At 43.4% G+C, this 27,617-nt stretch overlaps 2 protein-coding genes across 5 annotated transcripts in view; both read right to left on the reverse strand.

Moving 5' to 3' along the window:
- The window catches only part of TXNRD1 (thioredoxin reductase 1), a 127,211-nt gene that overhangs the window by 47,796 nt on the left and 51,798 nt on the right, over positions 1–27,617 (reverse strand). For 2 of the 4 annotated variants that reach the window (XM_044226880.1, XM_044226879.1), the window contains exons 3-5: positions 20,259–20,368; positions 1,786–1,908; positions 288–360 (exon numbers count right to left, since the gene is read on the reverse strand). In XM_044226880.1, coding sequence (XP_044082815.1) covers positions 288–360; positions 1,786–1,908; positions 20,259–20,368 — 306 coding nt within the window. Of the gene's footprint in view, positions 1–287; positions 361–1,785; positions 1,909–20,258; positions 20,369–21,621; positions 21,815–27,617 lie in introns of those variants that run through there. The other 2 variants (XM_044226882.1, XM_044226881.1) reach the window with 2 other exon arrangements.
- On the reverse strand, positions 8,516–10,470 carry EID3 (EP300 interacting inhibitor of differentiation 3). The gene has a single exon (XM_044226883.1). It carries the CDS (start codon positions 10,368–10,370, stop codon positions 9,261–9,263), a length of 1,110 nt encoding a protein of 369 aa, XP_044082818.1. The 5' UTR covers positions 10,371–10,470; the 3' UTR covers positions 8,516–9,260.

A 27,617-nucleotide genomic window follows, 5' to 3' on the forward strand; every position in this document is an offset into this window, starting at 1 on the left:
TTTAAACTTTCAGTTATAAAGCCCCTAATTTTACAAGGTTACTCAAATATTTAGCTTTAAATCATTATAATAGCTATGGATAAGGTTTTACATTATCTTGACTCTGCCAAAAAACCCCTAAATTTTCAACATTTAACTGGAATCCGTTTTAACAGCATAAATGAGAGAGATGTATATATACTTATTTTAATTTTTAAATTTTTAATTGGGCTTTAGGAGCCATTTAAGCCAATACCAGGGAAAACCCTGCTTTTACAAATTCACTTCTAAGATATTTTAAAGCTTACCCCATCTAGTTCCATGAGGGGTTGGAGTGACAAAATCCAGGACCATTACCTTCTTGTCATATTTGGCTGCCTCCTAGAAAACAAAAGCAATAAAATCAATTGAAAAGGTGAACATGATAGACTAGAAATGGGCTTTTAAAACTCTAAGCTAGTCTTACTAAATTATAGTGCCTAAGGCATAACCAGTTATTACTGCCTTGGAATTTCATATACAAGATGATTAGCATGATTCCAAGATAAAAATTAAGCAATATTCAGATAGCCTAAGAATAGTTTTAAAGAATATGCAGAGTACAGTTGTAAAACCGTCAGCTGGAAACACCAGAATCCCCTTATAAAATTCCACTCACACAATAATGCATTAGGCAATAATCCGAAAAACCTGTGGTCATTTCTAAGCAAAAATTGAGTATCCAATTAAAAAGATTTATGATAGCCTATATAAGTCTTATTTCAATCTGTATCCTATAAGCATTTTTTAAAGAACTTTTAAGTTTTATCTAATTCAGTATCTAGACAGAATACTGGAAACATTTTTCTTCTAAAATTGTCAGATTTCTTAAAATTTCATGTGAAGAGCCAATGAAAAAGTTGACGATATCTATAAGGTTTCCAAATCAATTTTAGAGAAGTGACAACAGTCCTAAGTTCACTTTACAGAGTACCCTTTATCCTTCTCAGAAAATAAGCTTTGTGTATTGGCGACGAGACCTCCAGGTTATTTGAAAGGACTGAGCCTACAAGTCCTTTAAAACCATCAGAACTAGAGTAAAACACAACTGCTATTACTCCTGTATCATTTACAACAGAGTAGTGCTTCATGCCGGACACTGGCCTGCTCTCCTCATTTGGGCTGCTTCGTTTGAACCTACTTTTACTCATCCACAAGCTATACCTCAGGGGAGTATAACCAACTCATCTTTTAAAAGTACCTGTTGGGGAAGGATGACAGGCCCAGGCCCCTCACACACGGAAAATGTATCTCAGTTTAGGGCCAGAGGCCTCACTCCTTAGCATCCCTTATATATACACCCTCTACCCCCATTACCCCTAAGCTGGAGTTAGTGGTTATTCTTGTAGTTCAGTTCATATACAAAGGAGGCAAGCATTTTTAACGCTTAAGTTTAAGAAATCCAGCTGCTCTCCATTTTTCTATTGGGGATGAGGGAAATCATCAAAGTGAAAACCTATATTAGTATTTATAAAGAATAAGATATGTAATTTCAAACCACTTCTATATGCCTGTATTAGTCTTTGAAAAGTCAGCCAAACTTAAAATGAATCAAACTGCGTCCCAAAATATTGGGCCTGGTACTGGTGTACAGAAGTACTTTCATAAAGAAGATACAGTTCAACCTGGAAAAATGATTTATAAAACAGTTCCTTTATAAATATGTCCCGCCCAAGTTAATGTGCAAAATGCCCCAGAGTGGCTCAAATTTCAGTCAGAAATATGGCTCTTCCCACCAACACCCAGACAACACACAAGGAGCCTTGCCTTAGCAGCTGCCAGTCCTCCTGAGCCCCCTCCAATGATGATGAGGTCGTAGTCATAGGCCTCAGGGAGATCCTCGGAGCCATTCATTTTCAGTAGCTTTTGAAGTCTGCCCTCCTGATAAGCCTAAAGAAAAACAGGGGAAATAATGGAACTTAAAAACAACAAAGTCTGAAAAGTTCTGTGAGAAAACCTTTCTTGAAAGAAAAGCAAAAGGAATTTTCAAAGGAAGAATACTAATTTCTATTACAGCACCCAACTAGAAAATGTGTAACGCTCCTTTCAAGTGGTGAGCAGCGATGTGCTTTCCTTAGGACTTTCCTTAGGACAAGTACCTTTGCATGTGATGGAGAGCTGCCCGCAGAGACGTTTCCGCAGTGTTTCTACGTACATTAGGGCCTGACATTCCAACAATATCAAACTAGTCCTAAATCAAGTCTCATAATCAGTCCTTTTTTCCTAGAATTATTTCACCAGGATTCAAACTAGGTTCTTAAAACATGTGTACTGGGGACGCCTGGGTGGCTCAGTTGGGTGGAGGACTGCCTTGGGCTCAGGTCATGATCCCGGAGTCCCGGGATCGAGTCCTGCATCGGGCTCCCAGCTCCATGCGGAGTCTGCTTCTCCCTCTGACCGTCTCCTTGCTCATGCTCTCTCTCACTGTCTCTCTCCCAAATAAATAAATAAAATCTTTAAAACGTGTGTACCGTATGTTTTTAATAAAAGTATCAATTCCAGGAATGCCTGGGTAGCTCAGTCGGTTAAGCGTCTGCCTTCAGCTCATGATCCCAGAGTCCTGGAATCCAGCCCCAGGGGGCTCCCTCTGCCTGCCACTCTCTCTCTGACAAATAAATAAATAAAATCTTTTAAAAAACTATCACTACCAGTCAGCAGCATCTTTATTTTCTACTGTCAAAGGTACCACAATGAGCAGGCTGAGGTCTTCAGTTAAGACAGGGTCCTGGCAAATGGCAACTGAAACAGATTAGCCAAATACTTGAGACTTTTCTACACTATTTAAGTAAAAATTTAGAAAAATATCATTAGTTGACATTGCACTGCATGAGAAATTAAATATAAAAGTCCCTGATTTTCAAAGGCATTTTCTTTTTTTTTTTTTAAAGATTTTATTTATTTGACAGACAGAGTTCACAAGCAGGCAGAGAGGCAGGCAGAGAGAGGGGGAAGCAGGCTCCCCGCTGAGCAGAGAGCCCGATGCAGGGCTCGATCCCAGGACCCCGAGATCATGACCTGAGCTGAAGGCAGAGGCTTAACCCACTGAGCCACCCACGCATCCCTCAAAGGCATTTTCAATAAGCAAAGATAAAAAGGAGGATGGAGGAGGCTAAATGAATAAACACGACTCTACAAAGCTTACTTTTTTTTTTTAAGAACACATTTTACTTTTTTATTATATATATAATCTCTCCATCCAACATGCAGCTCGAACTCACGAACCCAAAATACTCTACTGACTGAGCCAGCTGGGCGCCCCTCAGGCTTACCTCTTTCATCTACCTGTGCACAAGGCCTCCTGTAATTTATTTAGGATTTAGTTTCCATGTACTTGCCACATAACAAGCTTTGTAATATATGTATTATAGACTTCTAATTTTTTAAAAACTATTTCATTCCACTAGCTTTTGTATACACGTTTCATATTAGCTTGGAAGACTGTTCTGGTAATATATTTAATATTACCTTTTATTAAAACAAAAATCTGTGGTAATGTGAGACAGTGGTTGGAAACACTGTTAACAGGCACTAGAATTTGATTTTGTAAAAATCAAATTTTAATCTCAACAGTTAAAAAGAGTCCCCAAACTTACCAGCCCAGACTGCGTATTTTTCTCCTGCCTACCCTCAGCTGTAGGGGGTGAAAGGCAGAGCTTAGGGTCAGTAGAGCAGGGTTCTTGGGATGCAGAAGGGGGTGCAGTAGAGGAAGGTGAAGGAGGAGGCACAGCACTGTGGCTGGCCCTTTGCAGAGTGGCAGGTACACATGATGGCTTGGGGACTGAAGGGAGCACACGTGGAAACCAGCAACAATGGGGACCAGACGGCCTCACCCTGACCGTCTGTACAAAAGGTCTAACATGTGAGGCTGGTAAACACAGCCAGTATTCGTGAACTTGCATTATGGCAGAAGCTCCTCCTTCAACAGAAGGCACTGTAGGGGGAAAAACAATCTGGTAATAACAATAGCCATTCAGATCAAAGGATCAATATAAGCTTCAGATAACAAGCATTACTCCCTAATTGCTCTCAAAGAGCATAGGCTGACTTGCTGCCTTAAAAGAATTAACTAATAAAAAAAAAAATTAACTAATAAATGCAGCTAGATGTTCTTCTGAAAAAATAACATGACCATTTTTAATCTCAGCCTCAATTTTATCTGCAAGTACAGGACACAGCCAGTGCCAGAACACAGTCATTGGCTGTCTAAAGGGAAACTACCCATTTCATAACCACCCCACTTAATAGATCTACTAGAAGAAAGAAAATGCACTGTCATGCTGAAAAGCCACATACTCCCTCTACCAATGTGTAATCTGTTCCGTACTGAAATTCTGGATCACACCGGATTCTTACAGTTCATGCTGGAAGTAAAACTGTATCAACCAGTGTACAGATTTTACAAAGAAAGCTGAGTGAGCCTGAACTTCATAAAGTAAAATCAGTAAGATACAGGAAACTAAAGCATTCCACTGACCCCAGAACTAAACATGGTGTTTTAAAATTGTAATCCAACTTAAAACTGAAATTCTGTCAATGAGGTCCAAGTTAAGTGGTTTCCCACCTGAAATATATATGTAAGACGGATTGTAGAAAACAGCTCCCCCAGGTGTGTACAGATGAGTAAGGAGAGGAAGAGAAAAATGTCCCCTATTTTTCCTCCAATTATGAGTGTTAGAAATAGTGACCACCAAGTCTAGTAGCTGACAAAGAACAGGAATTCTTAAACTTTCTAGTCTCAGGATCCCTTCCAAGCCTTAAATTATTTAGGGCCCCAAAAAAGCTTTGGTTAATGTGAGGCTTATTTATAAACTTTAGCATATTAGAAATTAAAACTAAGAAAGAAATTTTAATATTAAAATACTTTAAATCATTACAATATTAAAAACCCTAAGTATTACTGTTAAACATAACATTAACAATTATCTTTTAATTAGTGGGAAGAGTGGCATTTTATATCTTTGTAATTCTCTTTAATGTCTGTCTTAATAGAACACCGCTCCTGTCTTTTCTGCATTCAGTCTATTATAACATCACCTGTCTGGATAATTCCATGGTAGACTTGCAAAAGAGTTGTAACAAAACAAAAAAGCATCTTAGTAGTATTATAACAAAACAGGTATAGTAGTATTCTAACAGTAGTATTACAACAAATATTTAATAGTAGTATTATAACAAAAAAAGCATCTTTTTTTTTTTTAAAGATTTTATTTATTAATCTGACAGAGAGACAAGCAGGCAGAGTGGCAGGTGGTGGGGGGGGGGGCGGGAGCAGGCTCCCCACTGAGCAGAGAGCCCGATGTGGGGCACGATCCCAGGACCCTAAGATCATGACCTGAGCCAAAGGCAGAGGCTTAACCACTGAGCCACCCAGGTGCCCCAACGAAAAAGCATCTTAGTATAGAAATAATTCTGACATCAAGGCCTTCCTCTTAAGGCCTCAGGAGGCCCCAGAAGAATGCAGACCGCACTTCCGAGAACCACTGCTTTAGGACTTAAGTGTAATTACACAACACCTTACACCTGCAGGTGTCTGCCAGCCTTAGACACTGGATATTCTTCCCTTTCTTCCATTTGTCTCTCTCAGGAATGCCTCTCCCCCACCCCACCCCTAGCAAAACACTGCTGCAGACTCACCTTTGGAAAGGCACAACACAGAAAGTAATTCTAGTGTACCAGATCTCTTTAAAATTAAAGTAATCTTTATGTTTCCTTTCCCCCAAACATGAATCTTACCCACATGTACTAGTTTTTACCATTACACATCAGCTCTGGTGTTAACTGAGCTGGGTTAATATATGTGCTCTACCACTCTCTAAGCCAGGTGATGTGGGCTGATCACCTAACCCCTAGGAGTCTTTTTCATTTTGTAAAATGAAGTTAACATACCCTTGTACGTCACCAACCTGCAGGATTTAAGTGAAATAATGACTATCAGCCCAGTGGCTAGTAGGAAAAACCTGTTTAGGTTACTACCTCTCCCCTTCCTAAAGAAGGGAACCTGCAGGGTCAAAAGGCTCCGGCAGAGTCCAGCAGATTCCCCCACACCTCCCTGCACCACATCTCCCCTGAAATGCCCTCTTCCCATCAAATCCTGATAGAGTACATAAACCACAATGTTAAATTATTTTTATTCAGTGTACACAAACACATTATCCTTTCCAAAGTAGTCTTTTAGGGCTGGAGGTAGAGGTTCTTTTACCAACATTCTAAGACTCCAACACAGTGCCCGTTTCTTCCATTAGGTCTCCCTCAAGTTCCCAAACAACATTTTCCCTTTGTTCCTCCCCACTCCATTAACACATTATCATATCCTTATACAAGGCAGACAGAGGAAACTTCACTACAGTCACAACCACAACCATGAGGACAGACTTAAGCAGTTGCACTGGTATGTTTAACAATGGAGGAATTATAGGTGGTCTCCAAAAACTGAACCAGGCAAGAAAACAGATTCTGCCCTCAGAGCCTCTGCAGAACCAGCCCTACTGACACCTTGATTTATAGCCCAGATAAACATATTTGAGATTTTTAACCTCTAGAGCTATCAGAGAATACGTTTCTGTTGTTTCAAAGCCACCAAAAGTTTGGTCATTTGTTACAGTAGCAAAAGGAAACCAATACACACACTGAAATATAAATTCCATGAGATGGTCAATTTTCTGTCCACCACTTTTTTCCCAGTGCCTAGAGCACTGTCTGTACAGTAAGCCCTCAAGCAACTAACAAGTGCCATTCCAAGATTCCAAGATTCCAATCGCTTGGTAACGGAGTTCCCCAAACAAAGGCAAAAGCATGAGGAAGTCATGAGAAGGGAATCTGCTGCTCCCTCCCCCTCTGCCCCTTCTCCCTGCTTGTTCTCTCTCATTCTCTCTCTCAAATAAATAAAAATCTTTTTAAAAAATTTTAAAAAGCTGGGGCGCCTGGGTGGCTCAGATGTTAAGCATCTGCCTTCGGCTCAGGTTATGATCCCAGGGTCCTGGGATCAAGCCCCAAGTTGGGCTCCCTGCTCAGAGAGAAGCCTGCTTCTCCCTCTCCCACTCCCCTTGTTTGTGTGATCCCTCTCTCAGTGTCTCTGTCAAATAAATAAAATCTTAAAAAAATATATTTTAAAAGCTACAACTTCAGAGAAGGCCCCCCAAACTACCTTCCCCCTAAACCTCTATATGCTCTATTAATGGTTTTAGTCAAGTCTCCAATACTCTCAATAAAGAGACGGGCACTTAACAGAGGAACCTGGAGAGAAGTTTAAAAAAGGTTGGGGGTGGGGGCACAGGATACTGTTGCTACTAACAGATAATTTTCCTCTAATAGCAAAGCTCTGGAAAGCCCAGGGAACTTGGTTGAGAAAGACAGGCTCAAGTGAGGATCAACAAGACCAAATGATACTCGCATGACTGCTAAATAAATCAAAGGGTGGTAGACACCAGGAGGGTTAGCATTCCTTCACATGAAAAAAGGGAAGGAAAGGCTCCTTCAGAAAACAACTGAACAACTTTATGAGAAATATCTTTTTTGGCTAAAACCCTCAACTAATTACTAAGAAACTTGCACACACATACATTAAGATTGCTCCTGTCAATCTTGACGTCATTTATTTAGTCTTTGGACTTCCCTTCGCTATGCCACGCTAGACTTAGTAGAAAAGTTGTTACTTCTATGCAAAACAGATACTTATCCATTTCCCAAATCATGCCTAATAGCAAAATCCACTACTATCAAAGATTAAGTTCCTATAGGGATCAAGAAAAGTAGCCTTCAGGCACCTGACTGGCTGCATAATCAGTATGCGACTCTAGATCTCGGAGTCCTGAGTTCGAGCCCCACATAGGACATGGAGCCTATTGGAAAAAAAAAAAAAGAAGAAGAAGAAGAAAGAAAAGAAGCTTATTCAGGAATGCTCCATACCTTAAAGACCCAAAATTTTGGCATAACCTTAAAACAACTGCAATCAACAGGGGAAAAAAAAAAAAAAGAGCTTTTATGGTTAAGTAAAGAACATTTAAGTAAGTTAATTATATATTTCAGTATAGAGAGAGATCACTTCCAGGCATTTAAAGCCCTAACAAGAAACACAAAATTGAACTGGGAATATTCAAGGGTGTTACATAATGAAACACCACTGATTCTGAAGGTCACCAGCAGAGATTACAAAGTGTCTGGAAACCAGAATCTAGGGAAGAAATTACCCATGTACTATAACTGGTTTTGTGTTTGAAATAATCTGACAAAAATATCTTCAACTTCTGAGGAAACTAATATATAAGGTAACCCAACTGTCGCCCAGTTTAGCATTCAAATGGAATAGTTTATTTTTTTTAAGATTTTATTTATTTGACAGAAAAGAGATCACAAGTAGGCAGAGCAGGAGGCAAAGAGAGAGGGGGAAGCAGGCTCCCCACTGAGTAGAGAGCCCGATGTGGGGCTTGATTCCAGGACCCTGGGATCATGACCTGAGCCAAAGGCAGAGGCTCAACCCACTGAGCCACGGTGCCTTCAAATGGAATAGTTTAAAATAAAAAAGAAACAACTCATGAATCTCTGGTGCCATAATTTCTCACAATTCCATGTATTTGACCTCCGTATTCCCCTGCCTAGAATACCTTTCTTCTATCTTTGACCAATCCCTACTCACCTTTCAGCATGCACTTAACTGACGCCTCACCTAACAAAAGTAGAATGTCTCTACAGTAGATAAGTCTAATCACAGGATAAATTATTTAGCTTATGGATCTCACTCATTAATCTTACTGAGTCCTCCTTGAAATGAAGCACGACATCTAGATTTTTTTACAGTATTAGCATTGTTTATTCACTGCCCTACGGATAGTCTTTCTTGACTACTTTTTTCCCCCACTTTGTCAGGTGCCCCATACAAGTTCCCTCTAACAGAGGAAGCAATGCAGTATCAAATAGCATCATAAAATTGATTTTTTGGTAAACTATCAAATGCCTCTTATGAATTCCAGAACTAATTTTTATTGATAAAGTCTTAAAGGGCATTTTAAAAAAATCTTCCCGCAAACATGCCAGTGAATAATTTTTTAATAACAGAAGATCATGACAACCTTATAAACTACCAAAAAAAAAAAAAATACACTGCACAGTAAAACAATTTCTGGCATTTTTGAAAATACTTTCTCACTTTACATGAAATAGTTATGTGCTTCTGCTTGATTTTACTCTCCATTTTGAGATACTTCAGAAAAGCCACAAAATGCATCCTACATGAAGAACAAAAATCCCTAGTAGGAGTCTGTGATCATAGCCTCTGAAATTTCAAAAGTTGCCACAATATTTTTCCAGTCCTGTAAACTCAAAGATATAACTCCTTGTTTCCTGCCATGAGAACAGGGATCATTTCCCTCACCCACTTGGTTAATATTAATTGGCTCTAATATCGGCAGCCTGTCTTGGTCAAGCCTTAGTCTCGCAAAACCATCCCTTATAATGAAAGAAACATAAAATATATTCTCCACAGTACGAGAAAAAGAGTTTGGATCAATCACAAACTCAAAATAGGACACAGGAGTATCAGGATACTTCTGAAAGTAAGTTTGCAACAATCCCAAGATTCTTTCTACTTCTTTTTCTGTTGTTTCTTGATTATTACTCAGGTCCAACTTCCTCAGCTTTGCAGGCATATCCCCATTTTCTTCCATTTTGAGAGCTTTTTTGAGGTGTTCAAGTCGGGGCCTTGGTGCAGGTTTGGACTTGAATGAACCAAAAATAAAGTGGAATGTCTCAGCTTGCAAAATCCAGGACGATGCCTCCTTCTGTACTGTGTCCCAGAAGGAAAGAACTATATTATCATCAAAGCCACTCAATTCCTCATGTTCCTCTTCCATCCAGTTTAGACCCACAAATATAAACAGAAAGTCACAAAACGCTACTTGGTTAAAAAAGCTCATATCGCAATTTAGTTGCTTTGCTTTTTCTTTACCCAAATCAGAAGCCAGAACAAGAAACTGGGCATCGAGAGCCGCTTCTCTTGTTCGGCTCACTCCATCAAACAGGACATCGGCTTCTTCCAGCGCCAAGGTTAACGAGTCGCTCACGGTGTTCACTAGGTCATCACGGTTCTGCTGGACGTTATAGATGAGCTGCCGGTACTTCTTGCGGATTTTCCGGCATTTCTCCTCGTCCCCCGCAAGCCCTAGGAGGCTGGGGTCTATGCTGGCCTCGCCATAGCTGAGGTCGTCAGAGCAGCCACCAGCCCCCAGCGCCACTCCCACCTTCATCGGCTCCTCCCCATCATCCGCCTGCTTCACAGAGTACGCACTAGCAGCGACGGTCCCCACCGGCTCCTCTCCTTTCTCTACACCTCCCCCGAGGGAACCTTTCTCATTAGACATTTCCGCGACTGGCGCTCTCAGGGGACACTCTGCTAACGGCCTTCACAACGTTTTTCCTACAACAGCGGAAACTGAAGGGGGGGTCTATCGGAGCGGAGGATGTCGGCCCATGCGCACTGGCGACGGCCCGGAGGCCCCGCCCCAGCTCGCTCCACCTCCCGGCGGCCCCGCCCCGCGGAGCCCAGACCCAGCGCGTTGGCAACCAGCTCGCTGTGGCGCACAGAACACGCGCAATAATGGGACCCCTCTCCACGCTGGAATAATACCTGCTCAAGAGATAGCCATTATTTTAGCAATTACTGACAGTGTTCTCTAGCTTTCAAAGAAATGCAAAAACTCTATGGGGGGAGGCGGAAGGCTACATGTTCTGCACTTGAAAACATTTGCTGTCACATAATGCAGTTAGGTCAATTAGGTTTTTCGTTCTTACTATGATTAAAAGGTAGGGTCTCTGGGGTTCTGTCTTTTTGAAAACTAAGTCTGGCTATGCTGTAAACTGCCTATTAAGCCAAAAATCAGGAGTTGCAGAACGTCCACCACAAATAGGCCGAATTCTCAGCGCCCAGTTGCAAGGTGCTGTCTGGAATACATTCTTCATTACGCAAATGCACATTAGTAAATAAATACCTTCCGGGCCCTCAAAACCCTTCCAGTCAAGAGAGGAGGCAGACGCCCGACAAGTGAGCGTCTGAGCCAGCCCAGGGGCAAAGGTGGGGGACTGTCCGGCATTACTGAAGTGACCTAGGTTCTCTACCACCCAAGAGTGGAAGAATAAAGTGAGTTCAGCCTCTGCAAAAGAGCAGTTTATCTGGAAACCTCCCAAAGGGTAAAGGCCACAATCTCCCAATGGAGATAAATCTGAACCCTGAAAGGTGATTAAAGCTACAAAGATTTTAAAAGCAATCTGATATAAAGATATGAAAGCAAATGCTGTGAATCAAGTAACTACATTGGAACATTCACCCACTAGTTTACTGGAAATTCAGTACAGTTGGAACAAAGGGCTTACCTCATCGGTCTCATAAGCAGCAAAGTATATGTAACAATAAGGAATACATTTTGTTTTTAAAGAAAACCAAAAAAATGCACTCTCAACCCACAAGCTTTTCACTGCAACAGGTGCCCCTTTAATAGGGCAGAGGACACCACAGCCAGAACACCACACTGTACCCGTCACCTGGGTTTCAAGGCACCAGGAAGTAAATTAGCCCTATATTGCTTCTTATGAATCTAAACTAGTTCATTTTTCCTTGTCTTTAGCAAAAAGTTTCTTACAAATGCATGAACAACACAACCTAGTATTCAATTTCTCTAAACTTTTTATATTATTCTTCATCTACCACAATTTTTCTTTTCTTTTCTTTTCTTTTTTTTAAAGATTATTTATTTATTTGAGGGGCACCTGGGTGGCTCAGTGGGTTAAAGCCTCTGCCTTCTGTTCAGGTCATGATCCCAGGGTCCTGGGATCGAGCCCCACATTATCCCTGCTCAGCGGAAAGCCTGCTTCCTCCTCTCTCTCTGCCTGCCTCTCTGCCTACTTGTGATCTCTATCTGTCAAATAAATAAATAAAATCTTTAAAAAAAAAAAAAGATTATTTATTTGAGAGAGAGAGAAGCAGAGGGAGAGGGACAACCAGACTCCACACTGAGCCCCATGCAGGGCTCCATCCCACAAGCCTGAGATCACAACCTGAGCCCAAATCAAGAGCTGGAAGCTCAAATGACTGAGCCAACCCAGGGGCCCCCATCATAATTTTAAATAGAGGTAAAATTCAGAGGAAAAAACATTTATTTTCCAAAAACACCAGGCATTATGGCTATTCATGCATATATATTATCCTGCTCTATCAGACTGAACCTCTCTGAATCAAGAATCTGGTCTTAAATCTTCAAAGCAAAGCTGTTTTCACAAGGATACATATGAGTACGCACACTGCAATATATAAATGAATATACATGAGAAACTTTGTTCCAGCACCTACTGCAAGCTATTTGGCACAAGACTGATTTCACAGATTAGTGGGAAAAAAGTAGATCCAACACACTGAAAATAAAAGTTTAATGCTTTTCAGAAAGTCAACCTTAACTCTTCTCTGAAATAAAGAAGCAGCAAGAGAAAAGAAAAACAAAAGTGCGCCCCCCCAGGATCACCACAGGACCGTATTTTCCTCCCCAAGTTTGACCATTTACAAACTATTTAAGTATGTTTTAAATCTTAGATGAAAACACCCAGCTAATTCCGAGTTCCAAAAACAAAAACATTTCCTTTTATAGTTCACCATATTCTTGAGGAGCTTCTGATATCCTTTTCAAATTCAATAAAAGCAATTTATAAAAGAATTCCAAAAAATAAACCAACCTTCCCACCCTAAGGTGCCTATTTTCTCCTGTCTCAGAGGAGGGAAAACAGGCAGATACCAATTTGCTCTATACAGAGCCTTTCATCCAAGAATTTCAAAATGGTTTAGAAAAATAAATGAATTCTCCCAACCTACTTATAAAGTATTAATAATACCATTTACAGGGATTTCTCAGGAGATAACAACCCACACAACTTGCTCGGAGCAACAGAACACATCAAGGCAGGCATCATATTATTAAGTAGTATTTCCATTGCCAAATTCATTCATTCTATACTAGCTAGATCCCTGTCCCTAAGAACCTTGGTAACATGTAACTTAGCTCACCCTCCAAAAGTCATACTTGCATAATATTCTGCCTTTTTAATTCTGCATTTAGAGCACAAGGTTTTAATGTTGCTATAAACTAAAAATCTCAAGTCTAATGATTTTCCTTAATCATTAAAAAAAATGGGATTTCTACACTTGTGAATCCTGAAATCACTAAATAGCAATTTTCTACCCTGAAGTCCAATTACTCATAATAATTATGTAAATATACCTTAAAAAGAAGGAACAGCAATAAATAATTTCAGTTATGCTGGTAAACAACTTTTTGGATTGTTAACAGAGAGCAAAAGTGCACTAGCTCTTCAAAGACATCACTAAAGTCTACCATCCCCATCCAGTAAGGCTAGTTAAGGCAACCATGACACACAGCTTGGCCTCCAAGATAACTAACTCCGCTCTTCTCCTCCCCTCTTTTCCTGTTTCAGGAGTTGCTGCCAAAAGCTCAACATGGCCCTACATTTCCTTTCTTCTTTTCTTCAGTTTTTTATATTTTCCATTCCCTTTGCTCCAAGTTCAGACTCATTCATTCCCAGCTCCTAGGCTCTCTCCCACAACCCCCAGTGCACAACCGAACATGAGATGGATGTCACAGGTTAAAAGCCTCTCTGCGGCCAAACAAAAAAAGAACTTACCTAGGGTCCCTGGGTTTTTTAAAGATTTTATTTATTTATTTGACAGAGATCACAAGTAGGCAGTGAGGCAGGCAGAGAGAAGGGGAAGCAGGCTCCCTACTGAGCAAAGAGCCCGATGTGGGGCTCAATCCCACGACCCTGAGATCATGACCTGAGCCGAAGGCAGAGGCTTTAACCCACTGAGCCACCCAGGCACCTGTGGGTCCGTGGAGTTTTAACCACAGGATTAATCTGTAACAAACGGGCACAGAAGAAACCTCTGGGCCAAAACCGGGGCCAATCAGGTTTGGGTCCAACACTGGAGCAGATATGCTTATCCTGCTATGAGCTTCCTCCCTGAGCTTTTCTGTTCCTTCTTTCACAGCAGTTTTCTCTCCCCTCATCCTGCCAGGGTATCTATTTAATACTTAGCTGAAAAGAGTCTTACTGATAAAAGTGCTAGGCTGAGTTGTCAGATTAGCAGGATGTTAGGTATGTTTTCTCTTTCATCTGAATTTCCTTTAAGGTTATGCTTGAGTGTATATGGTTTTGCTTTGGTTGGTGTTTTAATATTTAAGGTAAACTTTGCCAGGATCAAGGCAGATACACATTTTTTTAAATAACCATGGACAGGGGAAGGAGGCAAACCTGGGTTCTAATCTTGACCTATGACTAGTTTTTAGGTTCTCTTAGGTAGGTCGCTTAACTGCTCAACCTGCAGTTTCCTCATCTGTAATGTGGGAATACTACTACTTACCCACCATAAAGCTACTGTAAGTATTGAAGGAGAACTGTGTGACAGATCAGATAATATTTTCAATTACTGAATACTTAGTAAATCTAAACCATCCCAAAGATAGCAAATGTTTACTAATAAACATTAGAAACCACATAGAAAAAAGTATACAAATCAGTAACCTCACTCTTAGGACAGAAAAATATTTTACTCCATATTCCATATCCATATATCTGTAAGGAGGAATACAGGAATATACCCAACTACAACGAATACCAGTGGGAAAAAATTTGCCATATAATGCAATTTAAACATCGACTAAGGTTTCAGCTAATGGAAGTGTATATAGTATTTTGAAGAGTTTTAAAACTCTGTGCTACGTAATCTGAAGCAGGGTCTAATAAGAGTCTGAGGTTATTCTCACTGAGTGATTTCCTTCGATTTCAGCAGATTCTTTAAAAACAACAGCAACACAGTATCCAAAAGAGGCTTCAAATAACTGTTCTATCCAAATAACATGGCTTTACTGCTAGTGACGTAAAAGATGACTGTCAAGTCCCACAAAATAATGCGGACTTGAGCATTTAAATCCTTTAGAGTACATAAAGCCAACACGCTTGCTTTGTGGTCAAACACTTCACCGACAACAGAAAACCCAGTGCTGGCCGACTTACCAAGTCTCAAGAACTAACATAAACAAGGGTGTGGGTTGAGAACAGAACCTTTCAATTACAAGTGCAATTACCAACTCTTTTAGGACACACCTCAGAAATCAGCAATGACCAGGAGCATCATTTTGATAGACTATGGGGAAGACGGCACTGGCTATGTGGTTTTTAAGCCAGTAGCCTTGCAGAAACTCACTCTGGAGGCCTAGGCTCAGATCAAAACTAGTGCTGTATTAGTTTCCACTTATTTTCTTCACAGTCTGAGTTTCCTCCTTTGTCACATGAGTCTATTGAATGTCTTTTCTGCCACACAAGAGTGGTCGTCACTCTTTATAAAAAATCATATACAAACATTTGTAGACAAATACACCTTAAATATATACACTGGCCCTGCAGATTTGTGCTACAAAGAGCAAAGATAGTGCCTAGCCCAAAGCTGAGAACACAGGTACTCAATAAATAGTAGCTAAATAAATGTAATGTGACTTCCTTCTCAACTGACCTGGAAACACTTGCATTTGACAATGAAGGCAGACAAAGCTGCTGTCATACAGCTCCTTGAAATTCGGAACTGTTTATATGCTGCCTAGAATCTCTCCAGAATATCTTAGGGGTTGGCCTCAGATAGAGACGTTCACAAAATCAGACATCCTGTAGCTAAATACCTCACTTGGAGTGGAGTCTCCTCTGGCCCTACCATCATCCATGCATTCAGTCTAGGTGTTAAAACACACACACAAGATACAAAAATAAATCATTTTTGTCCTAAAGGAACACACAATTTAGTAGGCACAGAGGAATGCAGTTCCTCTCAGCAAGCATGTAATGAATGAATGCTATTTGCCAGAGCTATGTTAGAAATACCAAGATCTGCATGGGCTCAGGTCTGAATCATGAATACACAATCACACAGGGGAGATCAGGCATGCATCCCAAAAGCTGTAACACAAAGTCAAGTGCTGGCAAGTATGAGTACAACACCATGAACTTCACAGACAGTCCTGGATTCCATTCCTGGTGCTGCCATTTAACTAGCTGTGTAATCTAGGCATGTTCCTTACATTCCCAAAGCCTCCATTTTCTCACCTATAAAACTAAGTAACACCCCTTTCTGCACAGGGCTTCTGTGAAAATTTAATTACCTAGGTGTTACAGCATTTAGTCTAATGTACAGTAGACATTCAATAAATGGTAGTTACTGTCATTAATAGATTAATAGGCATGCTCATGTAAGTATTTGCTGAACTCTAAGAGAGACATGGGATCTCAGACACAAAGAATAAAGCTAACTCTTCACTTCTGATAAGTAATTCAAAAAATTGTAATTGGCAGGATTCCCCCTTTTCCAGAGATAAGAATTTGTGGTTAAGAATGGACACATCCAGGGGCGCCTGGGTGGCTCAGTGGGTTCAAGCCTCTGCCTTCGGCTCAGGTCATGATCTCAGGGTTCTGGGATTGAGCCCCCCATCGGGCTCTCTGCTCAGCAGGGAGCCTGCTTCCCCCTCCCTCTCTGCCTGCCTCTCTGCCTACCTGTGATCTGTCAAATAAATAAATAAAATCTTAAAAAAAAAAAAAAAAAAGAACGGACACATCGGGTCTTGTACTCTGACACAGGTAGGCCATTGGAAAAGTCAGTTTGAGCAGGAAGTAAATCAGAAACTGGAATAAAGAATTGAACAAAGGAAGGAAATTTCAGGAACTCTAGCTGCAACGGTGGTTCCACTTCCACTAGGTAAGGGAGCAGAGGAAGAAATAACCAGAAAAGCAGGTGGGCGCCAGGCCCTGGAGAAAACAGAATACTTAGCTCAAGGGTGTGCCCTGCACCCTGAATGCAGATCTGGGGGCAGGGAAGGAGCAACCAGAAGATGCCTCCAACATCCAGTCCACATGGGCTGGAAGCGGCGGGAGATCAAAAGTGGGAGGCTTGTTAGAGAGACTGCTGAAGCGGTTTAGGCAAGAGGAACTGAGGACCTGGAAGAGCCTGGCAAAAGTTAATAAAGACCGCGGGCATGTGCGGAAAACAGTCAAGCCCTGGCAAGTGAATAGACAGGAGAGCCCAGGGGCAATCTGAAGCCAGGACCAACAGAATAGGGAAAGAACAGATGAAGAGCAAAAAGGAGGTTTGTGTTGTCCCTGAGTTCAAGTGGGAGGACGAGGCATGGGGTCTCAACATGGATTCACAACTACTAAAAATTTTGCTAGATAAATCAGCCCCAAAGAAATTTACTTGTCCTTATTTACCCTTACCTTCTTATGTCAGCCAACCTGTCCACATCCCCCATCCACATCCCCCATCTTCAAAGCAGCCCTCCCATCCTCCTCAGGCCACCTTCTCTGCCAGAGCAAGAATACCCCTAATCTCCCCTGAAGGATTATGTCGGGAGGAAGAATCAAAAGACATAAAGTTCTCTGCCAATTTCGGTAGAGTATTAAGAAAGAAAGGGGATGGCTGAAGAGTTATTAAATTACCACCAATTTCCCAGTGTTTATTCCGTGAAGTGTCTGGTTTCTGGTAACTGTAGAAGTCAGGCTTGAAAGGAGGAGACCTGCCTTTGTTTAAATGTCTACCCACACAGCCACAACAACCGATTGTGGGGCTGGAGCCTCAACAGCAACAGGATCACACCTGAGCTCCACCCACAACTGTCCAGAATTCACCTGGATGCCAGTCAGGCACTGCTTTCTGCCTGGCATCTGGCCTACTATTAACCTGAAGATATGAAGTCCCCTGTTGCTGGTTTTAGTCTTATCTCCCAAGACTATTATCTCAAACTACTAGTCTTAATTATGTCCTGCACTCAGTAATGTCAATACATACTTTTCCATTCTCTTCCCTTTTCCTCTCAATTTTCCCAATTCTAATGATTTAGCAACCAATCTTGACCAAACTACCTTATACGTGAAAGTAATCTCAAATGTGATATTTATCCTAAGAATCACCTGAGGGAACTTGCTTAAAATAAATTAAAAGGCAGATCCTAGCCCTTAAGGTTTACTTAAGGTTTACTTAAGACCTCAGGTAAAGCCCAGGCATGTACATTTAACAAGCACTCCAGGAGATTCTGCGCAGGTGGCCCATACACTAGTTTTTTTGAAAAGACGCTTCCTTAAAGCAAGGTAGGTTTTGCTGCTGCTCCTACTACTGCTGCGGCTACTACTGTGTTTACTGAAGGGAAAGGGAGACCAAGAAACAAGAGGAGAAAGGAAAAGCAGGCATTTTAAAGAGCCCCCCTCCCCTTTTTATGTTGCATTTAAGTATAAAATCTGAACCTTTTCTTTTGGTGTGGACTTTAGGATTATAACACTAATCCTATAAACACTTAATTCTCCACTAAATAAATGCCTTTCTCCACTCAAATCCAACATGCCCTAGAGATTTTTTCAAAACCCACCATTTAGCCCCAAATGCGGCCAACAGTTGGCTGGAAATCCACAAATATTTAAAAATCCGTCCTTACTTCCTTGTGTCTCTTTTTCCATGCCTTACTACTCTTTAGAAAACAACAACAAAAAAAATGATACAAAGTAGAACGGTAAGCTTACTTAAAAGAGATGTGCAAAAAGATTTTTTAGGGGCGCCTGGGTGGCTCAGTGGGTTAAGCTGCTGCCTCCCGCTCAGGTCATGATCTCAGGGTCCTGGGATCGAGTCCCGCATCGGGCTCTCTGCTCAGCAGGGAGCCTGCTTCCCTCTCTCTCTCTCTGCCTGCCTCTCCATCTACTTGTAATTTCTCTCTGTCAAATAAATAAATAAAATCTTTAAAAAAAAAATTTTTTTTTAAATTTTAATTATGACTTGGTGGTATATTTTCAATCCTGGCACTGCACCCCACTAAATGTCTGAAATTAACCATCATATGGATTGAAAACATCAGATCATACCAATAAAGTGGATTCAAAACTTATCAAAACTGATTCTTCTTACTCCCACTGATGCTAAAACCAGAACCATTTGTAGAATTTATATAAAGGTCAAATGCACACATAACTTTCTAAGTGCAAATTTATAACACAGGTAGAGAAAACAGAACAATCAGACAGAAAGTAGTATTAACAGATCTTTGTCTCATCTGACTTGCAAACTAAAGGTCTAATACAATACTCTTTAAATCAAACCAAAAGCCTTTTTATCCGTTAATTATTTCGCATTAAGTTGCTATTTTGTTTCTGAAGTCTATCTGCATTTCCTAGTCCACTTCAAAATGGTAATAAGATTCCCTTAGAAGAAAAATCGCAAATAAAAATGAAAATTAATTAATATTCTTCCTCAATGTGAACATATCTAAGTAGACTTTTACATTTAACAGAGGCCTCAGGTTTACTTCTAAGAAGGCAATGTTTAAGTAGGAGTTCCATTTCTTAAAAATTACATGAATACAGACAAGGACAAAAAGATAACCAGCGAACATTACAGCAAATGTATCAAAGTGATGAGATTAGAGGCTTTCTAACCTGGTAGCCAGCCACACCTGGTGTATGTTGGGTATCCTCCTAAACACGCACCCGGCCTCCAAGCATTTTGCCCCTACCATAGCCAGACCCATCCACCCAACCCCGCAGTGCATGGTCTTAAGGAAGGAGTGCCATCATGCTTGCCACAAGTCAAAGGAAAGATTTCTTTTTCTCCTTTCCTTCCACCCAACTGTTAACTCTGGGCTAGAAAAGAGATACCTGAAGGGAAATGAACTCACTCCAGAAGCTTGCAGGTTGCGCTCCCCAGAGCCTGGGGCTTCTGGGTTTCCCTCCCAGAGAATTAAAGAGGAAGATGATAGGGATGGACAAAGATAGGCATTTCCTGATATCCTTTTCTCAATACTTCAAACAACTCACTTTTGGCAGTTTACACTGCTGCTGGCAATTTCTGAGTTATCTAGATTGACCAGGGGGGGCAAAAGGCGGCGAAATAGGAGGAAAACCAACTTTCTGAACGCGTGTTTTAACAGAGGAAAAGTTCCATATTCCCATCCAAGCCTCCCCAGCTCTGAATCTACACGCCGACTCATCCAATTCCACCGACCGATCGTGAGCTGACCCCTGGGTGCTTCTTGGTCGTTTTTCAGGACATGCTCCGTGCGGAGGTCCGTTCGCAGCCACCGCGGCCTTGAGGGGAGGGCCGCGAGTGCAGCCGGCTCCACGGGCTCCTTCCCGGCGCCGGCGGGTAAAGAACGTTACTGCCCCGCACCTACCTTCAGGGTTGGACCATGCCCGCCGATCTTCCGCCGCTTCACGAACACCACGGGCACTTCGGATTCCGAGGTCAGCTCCGAGAGCGCTCTCTCCAGGCCGCTGGCGTCGTCTGCCGCACAAAAGCAAAGAGGGGCGCGGGGTCAGCCCCGCCGGCCCGGCCGCCGCGGGAAGTGCGCGGCAGGGGCGGGGCTTCCGTGTGCCGGACCATGCGGCCCGGGGCCGCCCGCGCGCCGCGCGCCGCCCCCCGCCCGCACGCCGTCCCCGCGCTCGCGCCCGACTCCCGCACACCTGCGCGCTGGCCGCAGCGCCCCGAGCCTGCTCCGGGCGGGTCGGCTGGGGGGGGGGGGCGCCGCGCTGTAATGCCCGCCGCCTCGCGGGAGCAGGCGCTGCGAACGCGCCTCAGTGCCCCGCGCACGCCGGCATCCCCGCTTCCCCAGACGCCTCCCACTGTAAGCTGCCTTTGAACTCTGCCTCCACACAGAACGCCAGAAGCCGACTTCCCAGGTTTCTTTGAAATTTGAAACCTCGAGGCAAAATTAGGAACAGTCGGCGCTCTTAGAGCGCTTTCATTTCAGAAGCTTGAAGCCAGAGCAACACCCTGCTTGACAGACCGGCAGGTAATGGCCCAATTTTACAAACGGGTGAACTCAGGTAAGCAGTGAGTCAGTGATGGAATTAAAAATAGACTCCAGTTACTCGAACATCCTCAGGCCCATTCATGAGCCAGAAATCACACCAACTCTCCCAAGTGCGGCTGTCTGACAACAGTAATGGCAGCGAGCGCTCCTCCGGGCCTTTGCACCCACCGGCGCTTCACCCCCACAGCTGCTCTTCGGAAGGAGGTCCCAGCGGGTCCATTTCTCCCGAGTTCAAGCGGCCAGAAAGTCCACAAGGGGCCGTGCGCCCCGTTCCCCGCCACCCGGTACTGCCCGACCCCGAGCGCGGGGTCCCCTCGCTGCGGTCCCCGCTCAGAGGCTGGGGCAAGTCACGTGGTTCCGAGCCTCGGTTTCCCCAACTGTAAACTGGGACGATTTGCCAGCTCAGGATTTCCGGGGATGCAATGGGAAAATTTCCTAAGAGACCTCTTTAAGTCGCTCTCCTCCCTTAGCGCTGTCGAGGATCTGTCCGTCTCCTCGTCACATTATCATCCACGTTCCCACAGTCGTGCAATAGCGAACGACACACACAACTCATTTTTTTCCCCATTTTTGCACCCGGTCTCGACATTGAGCTAGCGGAAGGAAGCCACCAGCCGACCGGCACCGACCGTGGCGGACCGGGGCCGGCCGGTCCCACCGACGCACGCGCAACCGGCCAAGAAGCTCGCCGCCTTGGAAGAGCTTCACCCCGACTCAAGCACACCTCAAAACAGCTCCGCTTTCCGCGACCCGAAGCGCATGCGGCCGGCGGCGGCCCCCGTCCGCGGCCTCCCAGCCCCGAGGCTCGGAGCTCTGCCGGCTGTCCGCGAACCCACCGCTGGCGTGGACCCGAGCTCCGGGCAGCAGGCCGTGCTCGCGGGCGGCTCCCAGGCGCCGCGGACTGCTGCGGAGCAAAGGGAAAGGGCGGCGGGATGCCCGCGGCCCCCGCAGGCCACGCCCTGCTCGGAACGGGCGGGCGGGTCGCCAGAGTCAGAATGACAAAGCAGAAATCCACTCCCGTGCGGCGCTGCCGACTACGCCGACGGGCTTGGCGAAGTGGGACCTCCTAATTGGGTGACACACCACATCCTCTTCCTGCTCGGAGCGCCCCCAACCCGAGGAAGGAGCAAAAACAATGCGAGGAATGTTTGGAGCCAGAACCCAAAGCCGAGGGTTTTAGCGAACAAAACTGGACTCTGCCCTGAGGCAGGGACTCCGGAACTTGGCCGCCCCCTGTAATCACGAGAGGCCCTTTAAAGATCCTGACGCCTTCGTTCCCACTCCCAGGCCTTCTGCGGTAATGGGTATTGGGTGCGACCAAGGCATCTGAGGTTTTTTGGGTTTTGTTTTTGTTTTTGTTTTTTTAAACTCCCTGGGTGATTCTAGTGAACAGCAAAGTTGGGGACCCACTGCCCCCAAGGTAGTGGATTAGTCAGTCTGGCGATTCTCTAAAGGAAATTATCAGGCTTTCAAAAGAAACACCTAACTCATGCTGGGTAATCCCGAAAAGTGACAGATTCTCACCAACACAGGACTTCCCCTTACCTCCTTCCTCCTTAACCCACTCAGGTTTTGGTTTGTTATGTTTGTTTTAGGGAAAACTGTCTTTGATTCCAGCCGTGCCAAACCACCTGCCGCTCCCTCACACTTCCTGCTCTTACTCAGACTCTTACTCAGCACCTTGCATCAGTAGGTAGCTGCGAATATTTGCTGAGTAAATAAATGAGTGCATGAGTGTCTCTCCCACTTCTTTGTCTGGGTGCCGGCCCACGGAAGCAGGCGGGGGTGAAAGGACTGTTGGCTTCTTAAGGCTTCAGGGCAGCCTTGCCTTCTCTGAAGTGGCCGGTGAACCACAGTTCACACCTCTGGGTCCATTCATAAGCCCAGGTTAGAGGTTTTGTATAATGCCTGTCAGCTTCTGAACACACATGCACTTGTGCAAACACACACACACAGAGCATACCGTAATGGTCACTCTCCTTGCAGGTTGATTGTATACCCCAAAGTGCATGCCTCACCTCCTCTGGGGTCCTTTGAACAGAGTATGGGTCTAGAACAGGTGTTCAGGAAACAACGAGATTTAAGAAGCAAAGGATGAACAATGAGAGGGCAAGAAAGCCAGGACTCCAGGGTGGAAAACTTTTCCTCCTGGCTGCTGGGCCCAGCTCTGTTAACCATTTTTATATGCCTTAACTCATTTAATTTGCACAGTAATGAACTATGAACCAGGGTCATAAACTCCTCATTCCTAAAATATATAGAAACTACAGCTTCCTTCAAAGGTATGTCTCAAGATAGAGAGGGACTGTAAAATCACTTAACTGGAAATAATATACTGAAAGCAAGTGATAAGGATTGATTTCTATGAGCCTCATATCACAGGTCAGAGTTGCCATAGTTCGCATCTTCTAACAGCATAACAAAAAGGCATTTTTAACTTCACAGTGTTCTTAAGTGACCAAATGATAACACAAATACTTAGAGTTGCTCCATATAGCTTGTTTTTTAAGTTAACAAAAATCACTTTCAAAAATCATTTTCAAAAACCTTCACTTTTCTTTCAGACCTTTCTTGCTGCAGTTAAGGGCTCAGATGCCTTACGCTTGTCACAAAATACAGAGAACTCCTTAGCTACTTAGTTTCTGGTAATGGGAGAAGTACCTCCTCTCCCACCATTTCTCATCACGCCGCATTTGGTCTAGACGTAACTCTAACATCTCTTGACTGAGCTCATGTTATTACACTGCCTAAAATAAGCTTCCTCCCTAAGGCCTACTCCTTCAAAGCTCATCTGAAATGTCATGTCTTCTGGGAAACCTCTGATTCCCACCCAATGCTGATAGCTTGTTCCCTATTCTGGGGGTCCCAAATGCCTAAAAATAATTATAAATCATGTAAATCCAAGAGGGTTTTGGGGAGGCCAACTCTTGTCCCAGAACCTGCTATATATAGTAAGTTACTCAGGAAAGGCTGGAAAAGATCCTCAATGTTCCGGAGCTCTCCTGTAAGCACACTGTAAACAGAAGTAGGCAGGTATCTGATTGAGGGCCCTATTGTATTAAACTACCATTCCTCCTATAATAAGTTTCTCTCACACACATATACACCACACTGAGCTAGAACAATCTTCCTGACCTTCAAATCTTCTCTGCTCAAAACTTGTAGCTCTCCAAGACCCTCAAAGTCCAAACTCCTCAATTGTACTGACAGGGCCCACCCTTGTAAAACCTAGCTCTCCACAAACTCCATACCTTACTAATACAACAAAACATTGCTGGAGAAAATACAGAAATGAAAAGTGATGTTACTTCAAAGTCAAGATCCCAAACTTCAATGTGTCCCCAAAGCTGCCCAGCAGTCCTTTGTGTCTCTGATAGATTTGTTTTCTTAGTTTCCAAAGTAAATATTTCATACTTCCTCCTCTTTTCTCAAACCTCTCATACACGTATACCTTGCCATTAACTCATGACCTGCTTTCTACCTTAAGAAAATAGAATCAATTGCCTGATTGATTGCTCTGTCTAGAACTCCCTCCCATTTTCCTCTCAATCACCAAGCGGCCATATTCTCTACCTTCACCCCTGTTTTAATGAAGTCTGACTCCTCCACTTGTGTACAGATTCTCCTTTCTTCCTGCCTTCTCAGTCTTCAATAACTTCACTCCTGAAATTAGCTTCCCTCTCCGGCATCATCAATTTCATGTTCTCTACCTGATCATTTTCTCATCATATAGCTACGTAGTTTTCCCATTTAAAAAAAAAAAGTCTCCCATAAGCCCATGTACCCGCCCCCATAGTTTCATTGTTCCCCTTGGGCGGGGGGGGGGGGGGACACGACACACGACCGACCACCTGTTTTGAAAGAATTCTTTGTACCCTGAAGAAGAAGTAGGGAACAGAAGTTAGGAAAGATCCAAGAATATGGCACTTGAACAGAGACCAGAGTGAAAGGAAAGGAGGGAGCAAGACTTACGAGGGGGGAGATCTTTCTAAGCAGAGAAAACAGGAAGTGCTAAAGTCCTAAACTGGGAGCCTGCTTGACTTGTCCAAAGGTCCACAAGGGAATCAGTGTGTCTAAAACCCAGTGAACAAGGAAGAAAGTGGTAGATAATAAAGCCAGAAGAGTAGCCAGAGGCCAGAACCCAAAGGCCATAGGACTTTGGATTTCATTCTAAATGTGAAAAGAAGCCAAAGAATCACAAGATAGGACCGGGAAGTAATCTAGTTTGTATCTCAGAAGCTTTGTTCTGCTGTGTGAACAGATTAAGGCAGTAGGGACTTGGAATGGAGGAGCACAGACCAGCTAGAAAGTTGTTATGGTGGTCCAAGCTAAAGATGAGCAAGGTTTGGGTTAGGGGGTGAGAAGAGATATTTGAAGGTAAAGCTCATAAATTTTGCAGGTGGGTGAAATGAGGGACATAAAAGAAGGAGAAGATTCAATGATGACTCCAGAGTTTTAGCCTTGGCAACTGGGTAAATGGGGTTTGGGACAAATCCACAGTATGGTTTTGAGAGACCTGTTGTTATCCAAATGGAGATGCTGGGTAGGCAGCTGGTGTGCAAACCTGGAGTCGGTGGGGAGCAGGGGGTGGGGGGGGTAGGGGGGTCAGTGCTAGAAATAATAATCTGGGAGTCAAATATAAAAGATCTTTAATACTGTGTATATTAGTCCGGGTTCACCAGAGAAACAGAGCCAACAGCATGCAGAGAGAGAGAGGAAAACAAATTGGTCCTCAGGATTGTGGGGGTTGGCAAGTCCCAAACCTACAGGACAGGCCAACAGGCTGGAAATGACAGCAGTCTTAATGTTGCAGTCTTGAGTCTCAAGGCGGCCTCCATTCCTTCCTCTTCAAGAGACCTCGATCTCTTCTCTTAAGGCCTTCAACTGACTGAACGAACCCCACTGGCATTAAGGGAGAGCAATCTGCCCCGTTCAAAGTCTACTGTTTTCCATGTTAATCACATCAGAGAATACCTTCAAGCAACATCTGCCCTGGTGTCTGGCTAAACAACCAGATTAAGATTAACCATCACACATCAGACTGGATGAAATGACGCAGGGAGTTAATACAGTTAAGAAGTGGAAGACAGTCGGGACTGAGCCCTGGCGGAGTGCAAAGGAGGGGAATGGTCCATTAAAGGAGCCTGAGAAGAAACTCGAGGGAGGTGGGAGGAAAATCAAGAGAATGTGGGGTCTCAGAAGCCAGTGAAGAAGCGCTCCCCAAAGGAGGGAGACCAACTATGTCAAGTACTGCTGAGAAATAGTCCAAGATACAAACTGAGTCATGGATGTCATTACTGATTTTTGTGAAAATGAGGGAGGAAACAAAGCCTGATTAGAGGAGGTTCAACAAGAAACAGGAAAAAAGGACACAAGGGAGTGAGTATAGCCATATATTCCTTTTTTTTTTTCTATAAAAACAGAAAGGTAGGGGTGGGGGACGCCTGGATGGCTCTGTAGGTTAAGCCTCTGCCTTCGGCTCAGGTCATGATCCCAGGGTCCTGGGATCAAGGCCAGCATTGGGCTCCCTACTTGGCAGGGAGTCTCCTTCTCCCTCTCCCTCTGCCTGCTGCTCTGCCTACTTGTGCTCTCTCTGTCTCTATCAAATAAATAATAAAATCTTAAAAAACAGAAAACTGGGAAAGTAGCTGAAGAGGGATGTAGGATCAAGGAAGGTGTGTCGTTTAGTTTTGTCCAGGAAGGAAATTATTATAGCTGAAAATCTATAATATTATATATATGAATATAATAAATATTAAATACAATAAATATAATATGATGTAAATATGAAATATAATACATTTATGCTGAAAAGCCAACCTAGTAGAGGGAAATCTGGCAGTTTTCTAAGAAGAAAGGAGTGTGAGGAGGTCACTACAGAGGCAAAGTCTTTTGACTATGCATCTATGATGCAGCACGAACTTCAATCAAACCCAGCATCTATCAGTGACTAGACTGTCCAGTTACTCAGCCTCTCAGCTCCTTCATGTCCTTTCTGACAAGATCCTCTGTGGTACTTGTACCTCTCTACCGCACCCAAACCTGCCGTCCATCTCTAGACCCCAGCCATTGGCCTTTTTCTCAGTCTCTTTAATTACCTAACCATGGGTCTGTGCCAACTGCCAGTCGTTCAGCAGATCTGAGTTCAAGCAAGTAGTCCTTGGGGAAGCCATCACACAGGTCACATCCCCCAATGAAATGCTCGGGTCGCCATGCATTCTTTCTGCTTGCTACTTATCATAACTGCAATTATATTTTTATCGATGATTATTGATCAAAGTCAGCCTCCCCCCAGGACAGCACAGTTCAACAGAATTTTCTTTTTTTCTTTTTTTTTTTTTTTTAAGATTTTATTTATTTATTTGACAGAGAGAGATTACAAGTAGGCAGAGAGGCAGGTAGAGAGGAGGAGGAAGCAGGCCCCCTGCTGAGCAGAGAGCCCGATGCGGGACTCGATCCCAGGACCCTGAGATCATGACCTGAGCCGAAGGCAGCGGCTTAACCCACTGAGCCATCCAGGCGCCCTCAACAGAATTTTCTATGATGACGGAAATGTTCTGTATCAGCATGGTCCAACCCAACTACTGTCCAGCCAGCACTGTCCCACTAAGCACACGTGACTATTGAGCACTTAAAATATGGCTAGTGCAATTGCGCATCTGATGCTTTTATCTAAGTTTAATTTGTCTAAACGTAGGTTGCCCCATGTAGGCAGATTCC

This window comes from Neovison vison, chromosome 12 (assembly GCF_020171115.1).
Source record: "Neovison vison isolate M4711 chromosome 12, ASM_NN_V1, whole genome shotgun sequence".
Classification (NCBI taxonomy): domain Eukaryota; kingdom Metazoa; phylum Chordata; class Mammalia; order Carnivora; family Mustelidae; genus Neogale; species Neogale vison.